At 34.3% G+C, this 17947-nt stretch overlaps 3 protein-coding genes across 3 annotated transcripts; all 3 read right to left on the reverse strand.

Moving 5' to 3' along the window:
• Positions 1-272: 272 nt before the first annotated feature.
• On the reverse strand, positions 273-1773 carry LOC112738031 (probable 3-hydroxyisobutyrate dehydrogenase-like 1, mitochondrial). The gene has a single exon (XM_025788253.3). The coding sequence runs from the start codon at positions 1437-1439 to the stop codon at positions 435-437; it is 1005 nt and encodes a 334-aa protein (XP_025644038.1). The 5' UTR covers positions 1440-1773; the 3' UTR covers positions 273-434.
• A 4129-nt stretch (positions 1774-5902) lies between these two features.
• On the reverse strand, positions 5903-9033 carry LOC112733499 (uncharacterized). The gene is made up of 2 exons (XM_025782467.1): positions 8833-9033; positions 5903-6187 (listed from the first exon to the last, which is right to left on the reverse strand). The coding sequence occupies exons 1-2, from the start codon at positions 9031-9033 to the stop codon at positions 5903-5905; spliced, it is 486 nt and encodes a 161-aa protein (XP_025638252.1).
• A 6165-nt stretch (positions 9034-15198) lies between these two features.
• LOC112738032 (inositol oxygenase 2) lies at positions 15199-17583 on the reverse strand. The gene is made up of 11 exons (XM_025788254.3): positions 17435-17583; positions 17176-17320; positions 16960-17041; positions 16663-16867; positions 16443-16502; positions 16298-16350; positions 16088-16210; positions 15895-15964; positions 15697-15775; positions 15532-15613; positions 15199-15425 (listed from the first exon to the last, which is right to left on the reverse strand). The coding sequence occupies exons 1-11, from the start codon at positions 17466-17468 to the stop codon at positions 15399-15401; spliced, it is 960 nt and encodes a 319-aa protein (XP_025644039.1). The 5' UTR covers positions 17469-17583; the 3' UTR covers positions 15199-15398.
• Between the last annotated feature and the right edge of the window lie 364 nt (positions 17584-17947).

The following is a 17947-nucleotide window of genomic DNA, read 5'->3' on the forward strand; positions in this document are numbered from 1 at the left end:
TGTTCATGTCGCATCATGTGAAATAAACCGCAGAACTTTCTTTCAATTTTTCAGCTCATGAAACATGGAATCAAATTGTGTTCACCCTTGAAATAACCAAATGATAAAATATCAACCACTCATTATGCAACAACACAGACATAGTTAGTAGCTATCACCTACTAACAACTGCTCAATTGTTCATATCGTGTCCGAATTATACGATGAGGACCCCTTGTAGAAAGCCGGGGCTTGACTTGAACTAGAAAACACTGATACCAAAACGTACAAAGTAGAGAAAAGCGGCCAAGCAATCTGATGCAAGTAACATACGACACCAGTCTAATTGAATGTACATCATCACATAATAATAATAATAATAATAATAATAATAATAATAATAAGTCGAAGAAGAAGACAATTTCAGTGTTCAGAGTTCCATATCCTCCACAAACCTAAGAGGAAGCAATTGCAGGTGCAAGTGAAACATTGTTGAGCCTCTCGAGAACCAAAATAAGAGCTTGGGTGCCCAAATTGCCTTCACCGTGAGCCCTGAGAGAAACATATAGCTGCTGAGCAAGAGCCAAACCAGGCAGGGAGATACCCATATTCTGGCACTCCTTCAAGCAAATCCCTAAATCCTTCACAAAGTGGTTCACATAAAACCCTGGCCCCAAATCCCTCTTCAATATCCTCTGTCCGTACAAATCCAGCGACTTCGAACCCGCCGCACCGGTAGAAATCGCGTCCAGGTACAACCCTACGTCCAGCCCCGCTTTGTGCGCGTACACCATCCCCTCCACCAACCCCACCATCGTCGACGCTATCGTAATCTGGTTCGCCAGCTTCGCGAATTGCCCCTTTCCGCTTCCTCCCATGAAGTTCACCTTCCCCATCAGCGAGAACAGAGGTTGGAGCCGCTTAACCACCGATTCCTCTCCTCCAGTGAAGATTGCTAGGGTTCCGTTCTTGGCGCCGCGGTCGCCGCCAGATACGGGAGCGTCGATGGAATGGCAGGATTTGGAGGACGCCGCGGCCGCGATCTCGATGGCGAGGGAGGGCTCCGAGGTAGTCATGTCAACAAGGATGCCGCCAGGGCGGAGGCTGGCGAGGGCGCCGGAGTGGGGATCGAGGAGGACGGAGCGAACGTCGGAGGGGTAGCCGACGATGGAGAAGACGACGTCAGAGTTGGAGGCGAGGGAGAGGGGATTATCGGCCTGGTGGGCCCCCATTTTGAGGAGGGGTTGGGCCTTGGAAGGGGTGCGGTTGAAGACGGTGAGCGTGTAGCCGGCTCGTATGAGGTGGGAGCACATGGAGAGGCCCATGACGCCCGTACCTATCCAGCCCACGCGGGTGTTGGATGGGCTTATGGGCTCGGCAGCGGCGGAGGAGGCCATGTAGCGGCGGGCGATAACTTGTGGAATTGAGATTAAGCGGAGTTGGGAGAGTGGCAGTGGCATCTCGCTTGTTTTTGTTTGACGGCTGCTATATATATCTCATTTTCCCCCCCTTGTCTTCGCACCCGATTATCCAGCTTTGTCTTTGTCCCTAGATCTTTTAAGATGCGATGCTTCTATATACTACTGTGAAGTCTAGGGTTTTTGGTAAAACAATAGGAACTCAGTCACACCTTTAAAAATACCCAAAAACATTCAAAAGAATAAACAGAGAAATAAATATGATGATATGATTTAACAAACAACTTCTCTAACTTTTGATTTTCTTTTTCTTTTTCAGAAGAACAAACTCCAAAATTCAATCTATTATAATTAATTCGGGTACAAATGAAAGATGGTTGAGAATAAGTGGTATAATCACAATTTAATTTATCATGTATCAAATAATTAGTTATTTTTATTATATGTATAATCTAATTAAATGGTTAATACAATAAGTTTTTTTTATTAAATTTAGAGATTTTTTATTATAATAGTAATCATAATATTGAGAGATAAATCTTTTATAATTTAATCTAAACTATTATGGGTTATAAAATTATTAAAAAAGACATTAATAATTCAGATAAATCAAAATATATATATATGATAATTAAATATTTAGGATTTGATTTGGTATGATTTTGTTTGTTTTAGATGGAGAGTTCTTAAGGTTTGAATAATTTGGTGAAATTGGTAAAACTTATTTTTAAACAATTTTGATAGGCTATAATTTGGTTCTCGGACCTTCAAATTTTGTGAAATTTATCTTAAATGAAAATTAGGTTCGTGTAGCTTATGACGTTCGAAGAACGGACGAAAATAATTTTTTACAGAAAAGTTATTCGCATTTGAAGTTTTGATAAAAAAATGAACTTTCTACAGCATATCAGCTTTTTGAAAATCCTACATTCGTGCGTACATGGAAGTGTCATGCGACGCGAGTAAATGGTTCTGCTTAGTACTCTTGCATATGCGAGAGTAGTCTGCGTACGCGACAATGTCAATTTTTGAACTCATGTGTACGCTGCAGTGTCGCGCGACGCAAGCAAACGTTTCTGACAATATTCTCATGTACACGAAGGTGGTCCACGTACGCAACATTTCCAAATTTTGAAATTTATGCATACGCAGAAGGTGCTTGCGTACGCTACGACCCTGTTTTGCTAAAAATGAATTTTACAGTTTTCAACCACTCCTCTAACTTTCTAAACCTATGTAAACCTTGTTATGAGTCTAGAGCCGGTGTAATAGAATGTATAGAATTTAGGAATGAGACCTAATAAGGTGACACAGTGAATTAGAAAAAAGATGGAATAAATATAATGAGAGATGTGATGAGGATTAATATGACAATGAGAAATGATGATAATTGATTTTGATTGAGGATGATGAGGATGATTATGATAATGAGAGATAATGATGATTGATTTTGAATATGATTTTGAATGAAGTGAGATGAGATTGAGGGTTAATTTAATAACGAAATTGACTCTGATTGAGATATACCTGTCTGGATAGATGTAGTGGCTTTGTTCTACTTGCTTTGGGATTTGGTAAAATATACCTACTTGGGTAGATGCAGTGTCGTTATTCCACATGCTACGGGATGTGGTGAGATATACCTGCTTAGGTAGATGTAATGGCGTTGTTCCACTTGCTCCGGATTATGGTTTGAGATCCTGGGGTAGACGCAAGGATTGTGGTTTTGTCCCGCTTGCTCCCAGTTGATATTTGAGCTTCTGGGGTAGATACAGGGATTGTGGTTTTGTCCCGTTTGCTTCTAGTTGAAATGTTAATCCTCCGTCGCAAGATGTGGCCGGACACTTAGACCTTTCCGGATAATTCCTTCAAGAGATGTGAATTCCTCTAGAGAGATGTGTGCACGCAGGGACTGTCCAGGATTAACTACCAGACATGTCGGGTTTGGCTTTATAACCGACAAATAAGCTCATTGCCATAGGGCAGGCATGTATTATTTGCATTTGATTGATTTGTTTGGGTTTGCTACTTGTCATGGCATATTTAATTGTGCATATTAATGTGACTCTGTGCTAATTAATTTACCTTATTTTACTTGTGTTTTATTTGTTTGTCTTGTTTGTGTTTGAATATCTGAGAGGTCTCTCATGCTGGTGTCGATTGATGTCAAGGGCTATTCTGCTTGGAGTTTGGAGAGTTATGGAGGCAATGATAAAAGTGAATTAGATTAGAATTTTCCTATTGATAGTTACCTAATCACGGATTAATGAAAACCTAGGATGGAAAGGTTGTTGGGTGGAAGGTTAAGATTGCCTAAAGAGTTCTTATTACCTTGTATTTATTTGACATTTTTACTATACTGAAAATCCATGGGTTGCGGATTCTTATTCCGTATATATTCCTTGTTTTTCATATGCAGGTCCTGGTACTCCGCAGTGAGCTGAAGCTCGTCTGGAAGACGGCAAAGTTCTTTTGAATTCTGTATTATATTTTGTTTAGAATCTTTTTCCCTTATTTTGGAAAACTTTAATAATGTATATGTATATATTTTTCTTTTGAAACCTTGCCTATCGAGACTTTGATGTATATTTGGGAGAAATGGAAACTATTATCAACTGTTTTTGTTGTTGTAACCCTAACCGACCTAAACTTCACAGGTTGTGACTAGTGTATATATATATATTGTCTTTACTCTATTCTTCATTTAAGTTTTTTTTTTATTTTTATCCTGCTTTTTTGAACACGTTATATTTTGATACGTGTGTGCCTGCGCTCACAATTTTCTTTATTTCCTTTTCAAGCTTCTCGTTTAATAATTCTTATATATGTATGTATTACAACTCCATCTTGAGTCGTACCACCTTGTTATCATTGACTTATGACTCGAGCATAAAGATTTGAATGGTGGGGGTGTTATAACTAGCATGACCTGAGCGGGAGCGACGACCAACAAACAGCTCAGAAATAGTAGGCCTTTGCTGAGATTGTTGAAATAAATAATATGTCTCTTAGTACCTAACTCAAATGGATGTCATCAAATCCAACTAACGAAATGAAGTGGCCATCTGCTGGAATTACCATTTGTGGTATGTATGGCTCTACTGACGATTGCGATTGTGGATGAGGTTCCGGTTCATAATTCAGTTATGGTATGTCCTGTTGCTCATAAGCTGAAAACTGATGTTGCTCATAAGCAGGATACTGGTGTTGTTGCTCATAAGCTAGAAACTAATGTATATGGCATAGGCCAGTACCTGATACTATTGCTAATATGTCGGTACCTGAAGCTGTTGCTCATACCCCGGAACCTGATGCTGTTGCTCATGAATTGGTACCTCATACTGTTGCTCATAGGCCGGTACCTGATACAGTTACAAATAAAATGGCTGTTATTGCACGTAAGGCTGCTGAGGTCCAGGTGGTGGTGGGGGTTGTGCATGTGGTTCATTCACCTCAGGTGATTGTCGAACTCCCGTGTGTACTCATTATAGTACATTGGGAGAGAGTGAAAGTCCTCAAATGCGTCCTTTGATTGCACCCTATCGTAGCGCTGAAAATTCCACATATCAACCCAAATGAGCGTTCCTTTCCCTCCAGTCATGGTCTTGTCTCCCGGTCAACTGCCTACAATTAGCATCTCCAATCTGAAATGCTTCCTCCGGTGGAAGTTGTACAAGTCCGAATTGGTGTCTCACTCGGCCTGTTGGGTGACATTCTATACACTCGAATGACACTAATGGAGACTTTTTAGAGCACACTAACAAATTTACGAATAGGTCCTCAAGAACCACCACTCCCATATATGACCGCTATATAAACTGAAAATCAATTAATCCAATGACAATCAGTTAAATTATTAAACATAATAAACATATTAATAGAAATTCTTAAAACATGCGTTGTTGAAACCTATGTCATCTAATTGTTGCCTAAACTATGCCGTAGACCTTTGTGTATATCTCGTTAGTCGGCACCAATGACTCCACCACCTGAATTAGTTTAGAATGGTTATAATAATAATAATAATAATAATAATAATAATAATAATAATAATAATGACGATAACCATTACTTTTGCCCAATTGGTACACCAGCTACTGAAAGCTCATTGCGAGGTATAGATGCTATAAACGGCATACGCTCCCATGCCCAAACAAAAAGCAGAATAAAGGAGCAGTCCATCTATTTACAGTTGTATCATGATACATGACACAACGACCTATGCAGATGTGTCAGACTAGTTGCCCTCAACTGCAGCTATGAATGCAGTGAAAATCTCGAAAAAGAGGTAAAAACTTTGAGTTTAGAGAATTCATCGACTTGTCTAGAAGCACAACAATTCCAAGCAAGCAGAATATGTGAGCCTGGATATACCGCTCGATTGAATTCTGGGTGTCTAATAGTTCGGTGTCTCGGCATCGCCAAACCCATGTCAGGTTTACCTTCTGCAACGTGTGATCGTCCGGACTGGAAATCCTCCAAAAACTGCTAAGCAGTTCTCCACCTTACCCATGGCTGCTATTTATTCTGCCCGTCACGGGCTCCCTATTAACTGCCAAGCCAAGAATATGTATGACGTCTTCTAAGGTGCCAGTCACTCCGACTGGGAGGTGGAAGGTATAGGTCTCAGGCCTCCAACGCTCCACCAAAGCACTCAATAGTGTAGAATAACCCCTCAATTCTCCTATCTGCGAAACGTGATGGAATCCAGTTGATGCGAGGGCAGTTGCAGCTATCTCGTTATAGTTTTCGGGTAGATTAAATTTTTTGGGCAATAAATTTCTGATAGCCTACAGAAAAAAATTAATAACACTTTAATAAAAGTAACGACAAAACAACAACAACAACAAGACTACACATAACAATAATAATAACACCAGTAGTATTTAATAATAATAATAATAATAATAATAATAATAATAATAATAATAATAATAATAATAATAATAATAATAATAAGTTGTAGTGCTAATAACAATTATAATAATAATATAATAATAATATTAATAATACTAGTATTCCTATTATTAACTAACAGTAACAATAATATAACTAAATAATAATAATAATAATAATAATAATAATAATAATAATAATAACAATAACAATAACGACAACAATAATAATATTAACAATAACATTATAATATACTAATAAAAAAATAAAAAACTTACATATTAAAGCATAAGTACACAAATTCAAGAGTCCGTGTGTTAATCTCCAACATTGTCTTATTGAAGCAATCTAAATAATCTCGAATGCTTTCATCCACTCTTTATTCTATACCAAGTAATGAGATTGGATGTTTAGCCTGAGTTCTTCTAGTGGTAAAGTGAGTTGGGAACTTTATCTTAATGTCGGCAAAAGAAGATATGGACTTGAAGAGCAATATATTGAACCAAGCCATCGTTGATCTTAACAATGTTATCGGGAAAGTCTTACATCATATAACATCCCCAACTCCTTCCAAATTCATTTTTGCTTGAAAAACATTGATATGCTCTTGGAGATCCAACTTGCCTTCATATTTTAGATATGTTAGTTTGTCAAAATGTTTCAGTAACCGAACTTAGAGGACATGGAGAGTAAATGGAGTCTGTTCCATGGTAACTTGCTCTCAATAATCTCTGTGCCTTTTAGGACTTAGATTCCTTTGTGGAGTATGCCTCCTTTTAGACTGAGCTGAACAAGATTAGCTCTTGCCCTTCTCTCAAGGTCACGACACAACTCCTCATGCCGGGGTAAGTCCCTCTTGTCCCTTTGAGGTGAGTCAGATCGACAACAATCATTCTCTTGATGTCGTCTATGGTCTTGCTCATGGGTTTTTCTTTTACAACTATCATGTCGTCCTCTTGTTGTACGGCTTTCGGGATTGGGATTGCCTTAATTGAAATCATTCTACAAGTTGACGTTCTAATTCCTACAGTCGATGGTGCATTTCTTGCATAGCATGTATATAGTCCTCACCCAAACTAGGGAAATACCGGCCTATAGTGTTTTGAACCTCCTGACATTCAAAACCTGGGAGAACTTAATGTTGTTGTCCCTTATTAGTGTTTAGGGTAACATCAATCTCATGTCCATCATCATGTTATTGTTCTTTGTAAAGAATATCTGGATTAATTATTGATTGTATCTTATGATCAGCCATGGTACCAAATACGTAGGATCTCCACAAACAGGGCCAAATGTTCATACCTTTTGCCAAGGTTCTAAAAATCGGACCGATCATCGAACCGTTCTAGTCATTGGTTCAATAATTTACTGGTCTAATCGGTTCAACCGAAATTCAACCGAAAAAACTATTTTATAATAAAATAATAAAAAATTATAAATAAACACACTGTACAACATAATTATAATCTAATATAAACTTTAAAATATCTTCTAAATTTAAAATATTACATGTAAAATCATCAATCAAATTATTACCCACATATGCATTATTATAACCAAGTTGATTGTTTTAAATTATAAAATGTATTAAAAATCTTTGAGCTGATCAATTTAAATGGAAACTCATTAAATTAAAAAACTGATTAATTTAATTGAGTTAATTCAATTCATATATTTCTTCATTGAACTAAAAGGCTAGTGATGATCAATTTACTTCTTTCTTAACAAAGGTTGATCATAATTTTAATAAATTTTTTGCATAATTTACTTCTTCCCTAATAAACTTTTAACAAATTTTCAGCATAATTTTAATAAAAATTAACAAAAATTTCAGCACAATTTTAACCAATATTAATCAAGTGAACTAAAATCAACTAATTATTTAAATCAATGATTCAATCTAAAGCAGAGAACAATACAACACATGAGCATAGTTGATCATTCCATAAGGCAAATTTCAATCTGGGTAGCACATTAACACTAGTAATTCCTCCAAGGATAATAACAACAATACTAAAGAAAAAAGTTATGTAGCAAGAAAATAGAAGAGATGAGTATTGTGCAGAGGAATAAGCTAAAGATTACACAAGGCCAACTAATACAACTGATTACACTTCTTTCAATTTTGTTCTTGATCATCTTGATTCTTTAAAAATAAAGAGTTATTCTCCTTTACAATCCAAAAAAAATGTTCTGAAAAAAAATGAAGAACAAGAGAACTAAAATTAAAAAAAATGAAGCCATTAACAAAATTTTCAGCACAATTTTAACAAACATTCACCAAAAAACTAAAATCAACTAATCATTCAAATCAATGATTCAATCCAAAGCAGAGAACAATACAACAGATGCGCATAACTAATCATTCAATGAGACAGATTTCAATCTGAGTAGCACACTAGCATTAGCAGAATCCCCCCACCCCAAAAATTGTTCTGAGCAAAAAAATGAAGAACAGAGAATGAAAAAAAACATGCCATTGACTTCGAGGAAAAAGCTGCGCGCCTGCGATTGGTGAGAGGAAACAGGGTTTGGAGACTTGGAGAACGCCGAAAGGACGAAGAGAGAAGCCCCTGAGTGCGATGAGCAACGGCTGTGGCCCACTCCTTACAGCGGTGGTGGAGGCTAGGGTTGAAGGAAGTTCTGCTTTCTGAAGGAAGGAGATTGGCGAAGGGGTTGGGGGGCACAAGGCACAACGGAGGAAGAAACGGTGGCTCCTGAGCGCAACAGACTGCGGCATTGAGGCTTTCCTTGCAGCGATGGGCGAGATTGTAACCTAGGGTAGAGAGTTGAGAGAGGAGAGAGTCTGAAGCAAGGTTCTGAAAACCGAACCGGTCATTGAACCGTTCTAGTCACTGGTTCACTGGTTTATAGGTTCAACCGGTTTGACCGTGGTTGAACCGAAAAGACCGTTTTCTAATAAAATAATAAATAAAATATAAATAAACACAATAAAACATAATTATAGTCTAATATAAATCTTAAAGTTGTAATTACATGTCCCTAAAGGCCATTGGGAGCACCTTATATTCCCAACCTAAGTTCTCAACCGTTACCTCACTTATTCTAATTACTACCTGCATAGGTCTAAAGTTTTAATATGATTCATTGCTGCATCAAAATATCCCAAACAATTTAACTAAATCATCTATTGTCTGCTTACTGTAATCCAGTACGTGTTCCAGCAAGTCTTTCTATGTTAAAAAACATTCTACCAATTTGCCCGGTTGAGCAGTCTTTATATGTTTAAGTCTCCTATTCTTATTGCCCGGCTGAGCAGCCTTTGAAGTTTGAACATACCTACAACAATCATGAAATATAGAAATCTTAAGAAAACCCTGAACAGCAGCAAAATCTTAATTATTTTTTCCACAAAGATTGTTTTTTTCTTGATTGTACCAAATATTTTTTCAGAGGATTAGTCAAGCAGCTAACTCTAGGTATCCCTTCACTAGTTCCAGTCCCCATGAATATAATCTCTGCCTGATCACCAGGTAATTCAACCCCAATATCTCCATTTGCAGAAGCTGCAGTAGCAAATAGAATAAAGGCAAAAAATCAACACAAATTTCACCTAATCCCATATCAAATCAAGAATCTGAACAATCCAAAAGCATAGTTCTAGCTTCAATTAAATAATATCAGAGTACAATCATGCAATCAAATTATGATAATAAAGAAATAAGTGGAACAAAATTGGAGAGTAGTTAGTTAGATAGTTACTGGATTGGAGGCGAGAGTGAATGGGAAGGAGAAGAGAAACGGAAGAGGGAGAGCGCCAACAGGAAGAAAAGGAAGAGCGAAATCAGTTCAGTAAACAAACAACATCCAAAATTATTCAAAATTATTCACAATTATTCAACAAACAACAAAATCCAGTTTAGTAAACAAACCAAAATCAGTTCAGTTTCAATAATTACTCAGTTAATCACTAATCAGTAAACAACAATCAGTCATCATGTTGAATCACAGTTCAGTTTCAATAATCACAGTACAGTTTAGATCCTTCCAATCAGTTGAATCTTGAATCAATTCACAGTTTCACACTACACAGTTCAAAGAAAAATAAAACAGGGAGACAGAATTTCAAAGTTCAAAGTTTCGGTGTTCATCATGCTGAATCACAGATCAGTTTCAGTTCAAAGTAAAATCATCCAGTTTGAGTAATCACACTACACAGTTCAAAGAAAAATAAAACAGGGAGAGTGGGAGACACTGAGACAGCGAAGTTACCTTCAAGGCAGAACATGCAACAGGGAGAGTGAGAGTGAGGCGGTGGGAGACAGCGAAGGCACCTTCTCAGTTCTCGACGGCTGCTGCGGTGGCTCGACGGCAGTGGCTCGACGGCGGTGGCTCGACCCGTGTGAGAGTGAGGCGTTCTCACTTCTCAGTTCTCGACGGCTCTGCGATGGCTCGACGGCGAGCCCTCGACCCGTGTGACTGTGTGAGTGTGACAGTGACTCAGTGAGGCGTTGGAAGCAGCTTCAGCGAAGCCTGCTCAAAGAATGAGAACCACTGAAGCAGAGAAGGGAAGGTGTTTTGGTGATTTAGGGATCTCAGCATCTGGAGTTTTGGTGATTTAGGGATTCAGAATGAAAAAACGCCAGCGTTTTGTTGCCATCCAAAAAACCGGCCGGCTCACGGTTCGGTTCGACCGACCGGTTACCGGCCGGTTCGCCGGTTCAATTCCGGTTTTTGAATTTCACGGTTTTGATGAATGTCCGAACCGTTTTTCAGTCCGGTTCACGGTTCGATCGGTCCGACCGGCCGGTTCGAACCGGTTTTCAGAACATTGATCTTAAGAATGGATGACTGAGCCAGGGAGAAGAGGAATTTTGGATCCCTAAACCTAAAAACATTAAATGACAACGTTTTTTCAAAATCGCCGGGTTTTGGTTCGGTCTGACCGGTCGATTCTTGGCCGGTTCAACAGTTTAAATGCTGACTGAACCGTATTTGCTTTTGGTTTGCGGGTGGAACGATCCGACCAACCGATCCGGTCCGATTTTTAGAACATTGCCTTTTGCAGAAGTTACGAGCTAATGAGAATGCTGTGCTGGAACCAAGCCAAGAAGGCTACCTGTGAAGATACTCCGATACTTAAATCAATAGTGTTCTTAGGTGATAGAGTGAATAGTGCAGTACCTGCCGAGTTTTCATTTTTCCTTTATTACATCTTTTCCGATAACTGTTATTAGGCCTTTAATGTATTTCTTTCAATATCATGATTTGACAGCTTTTCGAGTTAATGAATTTATTCATTTTTAGTGGTACTTACATTAGATTTTATTGAGCTCGTAACGTAATATACTCATTTAATCGTGATATTAGAATTATTATTCTTTCCTAGAACAAGGTCATTCTTGAGATATAATCGAATGCTCGATTCAATGGAGTTACCTCTAGTTAAACTCAATTTGAACTAGAATTTTTCAAATTTAATCCATTTTCAGAGAATGCATATGCATATGCATATAAAGAGAATGCTCTTTAGAAAATATTCTCTCAAGTCTTAACATTTTTACTTCAATTTTTACACACGCACACGGAGAGAGAGAGAGAGAGAGAGAGAGAGAGAGAGAGAGAGAGAGAGAGAGAGAGAGAGAGAGAGAGAGAGAGAGAGAGAGAGAGAGAGAGAGAGAGAGAGAGAGATTCAAATATTGGAAAATACAAATTTCTAAGTCTGAAGTTTTAAACCCTAACATCAATTCCTGAATCTTTCTCACTGCTCTCTTTTGAATCTTGGAGACTTGGAGCAATTTTTTATATTTAATTATATAGAAAAAAAATCCAATATCATTACTAATTACCCGCAATTGGTTTTAAAAAGAAAATGGATACATGAATTGAATTGCATTACTGCTATTTAATTCTTGAATCTTTCTCTCTGCTCTTTTTTTAATCTTAGAGCAATTCTTGATTCTGCATCATCAATTTGCAATCACATTGTTGCTATTCCTCTTTTCGTCAAATCTTTGAGCAAGTCCTCGATGATCTTTTCTTTGCAAAGAAAAATATTTATAAAAAAAAGAGAAGAGAGAAACAAAAATAGAACAAAGTGAAAGAATGAGAAATAGTGTGTTACTTACTGTGTATTGTGTTGTGTTTTGAGTGTTGAAGACACAAAAAATAAGGTAAGTAGGGTATATTTATATGTTACGCATTACGCAAGGCGTTACTTATACACTATTTTGACGTTAATTATCCGTGCGTCATTTATAAGTTATGTTTACGGCATTGATTACACGTAAGCTAAAAATTTGTTTACCATGAATTCAATAAGTCAATAACTAATACAATATTATTCATAAAAATAATAGAAAAAATAAACAAAAATATTTACATGTTAACCAAAAAACATTTTAACATGTTTACATTAAGGTGATGTTAGGTAGCCAAAAAATAATTACAATATAGAAATGTCACATAAAAATTCTCATTCTCTTGATAAGTAAGTGACATACATTTCCTTATCACTTATTCTCGTTATCACCTACTATTTTGCTGCATGTTTGGAGTCATTAATGTTCTTTCCAAAATCAATTTCAGTTTCTCACAAATCAAATCTCTAACATCTCTCAATCACATTATTATCCATTAAAATACAATAATTCTCTGCAAAAATTATGAAAATTAAATTAAAAAATTTTAACAACTTCTACTATACAACTTATATTTTACATATAGACTATTAAAGAATAAAACATAAAATATAAACAAAAATTAAAAAATAAATTTTTTAAAATAATTATTAACTCGTTATATTAAAATCAATAAATAAGCATACATATGAATATTAAATAAAAATATTAAAATAATTAAAATAATGACCTATTAGTGCACATATGAGATAATTTGAAAAATACAATAAGACATATAGTTTAAAATTTGATAATATTAATTATAAAAATTTATTAATCATAGACATCATATAGGTATGAAATTATGAATATTATGAGTACAAATTATGGATGTTATTAACATGAAATAATGGATGTTATGTGTATAAATCTATGGATGTTATGAGTAAATTTATCAATTGAATAAATTAATTTAAGAATTTGATATTTTTTTAAATTCAATTATGATAAAATTTAAAAATATTTGTGTTAACTTTATAGTTACTTATGCAATAACTAAAAAATGATATGTATATGGTTGTAATATCTAATAAATATGAATTTAATTTTTAGATGTTAGTTGTATGTAATTATGGATGTTATGTATATGAATGTATGAATGTTATGCGTATAAATTTAGTTAGTACAATATAATTATAAATGCATATAAAAACACACAAAAAAAATTAAATCAGTTTATTATCATACCTTATCAAAGCTAGTGTGTTTTTCATATTCTCGAAAATTGGTTGAGTGACAATAACTTCGTCGGGTGAGTCCGTCTGTTGTTCAAATTCTTCATCAGCACCTTCTACCATAGGTACCGTATTAAGGTCGAATTCAAATGGCATACTATTTGCAATGATAAACGTGATTTCTTGTAAAATTTATTGGCTTATACACACTATTGTGCTTGTAATGGTATTAGAGTCATGATTTTTGAACGATCATAATTGAATTAATGGAATGTATATATTACAAAGAATCAAGTACAATTAAAATGCCTTAACGAAAATAAAAAATTAATGATTTTTTTGTATCTCCATTGATTGATATTAAATGCCTTAAAGGAAACAAAAAATCAAGTGCAATTAACTCAATTAATATATATTATCATTACCGTCCATTATTATTATTATTATTATTATTATTATTATTATTATTATTATTATTATTATTATTATTATTATTATTATTATTAAATATGAAAATTAAATTATAAAAAGGAATATTAAGTATTGATTATAATAGTAAGGGATATGATATTATAATTAATATGATTAATAAGTGGAGTTGATAAAAATATGATAAGTGAAATGATAAGAGAGTGAGATAAAAAATAAAACTGTTATTAAATTATGTAAATGAAGTAAATTATGAAAAAATTTGGCTAATTATGGCTGAAAATTTTTTGTTACCAAACTTTTTCCTTTACATTATTAATAGCTACATATTCTATTTGTTTATTTATAGATCTATACAATTATACAAAAGATTCAGCTGATTATCATAATTGTTCTTGAATCATATTTATAAATCAAATTTTGTTATTTTTAGTAAATGTAACAAAGTTAGAAATTATTCTTCGAGAATATTCCAAAGAGATGGATGTGAAATTGAGAATTGTACATGAAGTTTTAAACTCAAACAAGACATATATAAAGAAAATTATCATTTTGTGTCTCATACTATATTTTTTTTTACTACTTCAAAAGTAACTATATATACTTATGAAAAAATCTCTATTTTTTTAATACTGAATTTTTATTTTTGTAAAATTCAAAATTATATTTTTATTTTAAAAGGATTAAATTGTAAATTAACATGCATCATAGTAATTGTTAATTTGCTTTAAGTGCAAATTTATATATATTGTATTTGATAACCATGATGCTAGTTAGTACTAACTAACAATTTTATTTATGACATGAATTCCAATTTTATAAGCTTCAAATTGCAGGGAAAATGAAATTCGAAAAAGAAAATTACACTTAGTCTATTTTAGAATGCTCAAAAGATGCAAGAACATATATTTTCTTATTTCATTTTGTTTTGTATTCATTCATTCTAATTCGATGTATAATACAATACAAAAAAAATTGAAAAAGATTTATAATTGAATAAAATTCGCTCTTTTTTTCTTCAAAATAAGTGATTTTATTCATTTTAAAGAAAGGAATACAAGTGTTCAAATTTAGAACTTAAAAATAAAAATCCCAATGCTCATTACTTAGCCAATATGGTCGGTATTATTAACCAAACTTAATGATTCTTATGAGTTCAAATTATTAAAACTAAGAACAGAAATATCGATATTATATAATTTTACATTATGCATTTACATAAATTTATACGTTATTGCAAGGCAATATGAAAAGGCATGAAATGTAACACATTGATCAACTTCAACCAAGTCCAAAACATGCTTGTGGAAAAAAACTCAATTTCCTACGCACCCTTGGTCTCCATTGCTCATTTTGAGGCTTCACCATTTAAGTTTTGCGGGAAAATACTGCAAAAGTGCAAATCATGTTACAAACAAAATAACAAAATCCAGATTGTTAAAACAACGTAATATTAAAAGAATAAATCAACAGAATCATTCAAATTTTTCTCACCTTCTCAATAAGAGACTGATAGTATGGCTTAACCTTTTCTACATCAACTAAGACTTTACTCTTGCTATACAAATCATACTTGCTGCACAAAATTATCAGTGATATAAGTGACAATAGAAGATGTAGCCAGAAAAAAAGATACATTTAAGTTAGACAGGAACTTACTTGAATACATGGAGCCATTTCAAGTTCTCACGGTCTTCATCATTCATGAGATGAGCATATGCACCTTCCTTGTGTAAGGCTACAAGGTTATTATACATCATATAAAGGGTTATTGAATTTGCTGAACAAAGAATAACTAGTCATTTATAACCCAAAATTTAAATAGGAGGACAAATAGCACATGATGAAAACACTGACCATAGAAGGAGTGATATCGGATAATAAACAATCCTGCTGAAGGCAGAGTGGAGCCATTTTCCTTAGCAACCTACATATTTAAAAACGTACTATTTATCAAATCCTAAATCAAATAATACAAAAATATCAAATTATTATATAAATTGTAAATCATCCAATGATCCAAGTGATGCACTCTTCTATATAGACTCACCAAATACATGTAATCATCATGTCCCCATGACATCATAACATTGTTGAGTCCACATCCTTTAGTGTAGACCCCTTCTTTTGTGTTATAAGCAGGATTTTTGAAATCTGGGTTGTCCTTGAAATACTAGAGCCAAGAAGAAGCTTATATTGATTGCTAGTTTAAGATAACAAACTAAAGTTAGTTATAACTTTCTCAAAACTAATTGATTACCTTGTGGTGAATGTTTGCTTCATCAAAGGCACAACCAACAGGGAATGTATCTCCTACAAATATGTATTTTTCATTAAGTTTAATTGTTGAATTCAAAATTGTATACCATAACTCCATAAGGTAATTAGAAGTAATAAATGCTCACCAACAACGGCCCATTGAGAAAGCTCGCCAAATTGAGGAAGAAGAAGAATCTTTCCAAGATCTAAAACAAATCAACTATCATTTGTAAATTCCTATTGGTATAAAATATGTTATGTCTCTTAGTAAACAAAAGCAGCCTAACTTTCATGTATGATTATGATCAAGACTTTAAATGGCTCTTTTAGGAAAGCTTATACAAAAGTATATCCAAGTGCAAGTACCATGGATGAGAGCAGTCAAATGCAACCAATCTTCATTGGGATAATCTTTTCTGATGGCTTCAGCAGATTGTAACAAATGTTGAATTTGAGGTTCATCCAAATCAGGATCACTCTCATCCACCACTTGATTGAGCAGCTCACAACATTCCCATATGCTCATTTCTGCCTTGTCCAATTTCTGATAGTGCTCCCTCATTTTCTTCACCTGTAATAGCATTGCATTTAGCAAATGAAATTTCAGTCAGCATTGATCATTCCCATGACATTGCCTAGAGAGATAGATTAAAGTCTGCTTACAAAGTCATATGTTTGGTTGATGTGCTGCAGTCTATAGAATTCCTCTACACCTTTTTGCCTTTCACTTTCAGCATCATAATCCCTGCAAATATCCCATCATCAACCCACATTAGCATTATTTTTTCACCAACATACACTATTTAAAACTATAAAGATCCATTAATAAAAATTAATTGAAGAAAATATGAGTGAGAGAATATGAAATGGAGTTGAAACCTGAAAGAGTGGCCAAATGAATTGATTTCTGGTGCTGTAAATCCATTATGTGATGATTCCTTTTGCAAAGAAAATTCACCATTCAACGCAACTTTCTTGGCTTCCTCAGTGACAGTGTGCACGCTCTTCTCGTCGAATTGTGACCCTGAAAATATGTTACAATATGACAGACACGAGTTATGAATATATATATATATAGCCATACTTGTGCAAGAATATAAACCAAATTGAAATAGTAAAATAAAGGTTACAATAATACCAAGGGCAGGTTGCTTAGCAAGGATGGTCATCATTGTCGTAAGAAAAGACAACAACGAAAATTACTGGAGAAAATGCTTAACAACAAGAAAAGAAAAAGAAAATCTCAATGAAATGGATGTGGCAAAAACCTCTGACAAAAAAGGTGTTTATATAGCTCAAAATAAAATCCTTCTTCTTGTGTTTAAATTTTAAAAGTTCCAAAATAAAAAAAAATAAATGAATAAACCAATTTAGAATCATACTATTTTAAGTAACTTCTTATCCTAATCAAATTCAAAGTTGTTCATGTCAACGTCAGCGTTAGGTGTTATCTACTCATTTTATAATCCAAGACTTGATTAAATTATAGTAAAAATTGCCATTAAAAAGTTGTACTATATACTAATATTAATCCATGCTAAGAGTTAAATTTTGAATTTCCGATCCTAATAATTTATATACGTTATTCTTTATGTTAAAATAATTTTATAGCTTAGTCATACTCTTGTAGGTGTTGCTGTTAATTTGCTGT

Source organism: Arachis hypogaea, chromosome 13 (genome assembly GCF_003086295.3).
Source record: "Arachis hypogaea cultivar Tifrunner chromosome 13, arahy.Tifrunner.gnm2.J5K5, whole genome shotgun sequence".
NCBI classification, from domain to species: Eukaryota; Viridiplantae; Streptophyta; class Magnoliopsida; order Fabales; family Fabaceae; genus Arachis; species Arachis hypogaea.

Excerpts from the sequence above, each read along its gene's own strand:
- LOC112738031 (XM_025788253.3), bottom strand. The coding sequence starts at position 1,439 with ATGCCACTGCCACTCTCCCAACTCCGCTTAATCTCAATTCCACAAGTT.
- LOC112733499 (XM_025782467.1), bottom strand. The coding sequence starts at position 9,033 with ATGCCGCAGTCTGTTGCGCTCAGGAGCCACCGTTTCTTCCTCCGTTGT. Across the intron at positions 6,188-8,832 it reads GTCCTTTCGGCGTTCTCCAA|GCTATCAGAAATTTATTGCC; the intron begins GTCTCCAAACCC and ends TTTTTTCTGTAG.
- LOC112738032 (XM_025788254.3), bottom strand. The coding sequence starts at position 17,468 with ATGATGACCATCCTTGCTAAGCAACCTGCCCTTG. Across the intron at positions 16,503-16,662 it reads TTTGACTGCTCTCATCCATG|ATCTTGGAAAGATTCTTCTT; the intron begins GTACTTGCACTT and ends GATTTGTTTTAG. Across the intron at positions 16,351-16,442 it reads TTCTCAATGGGCCGTTGTTG|GAGATACATTCCCTGTTGGT; the intron begins GTGAGCATTTAT and ends ACATATTTGTAG.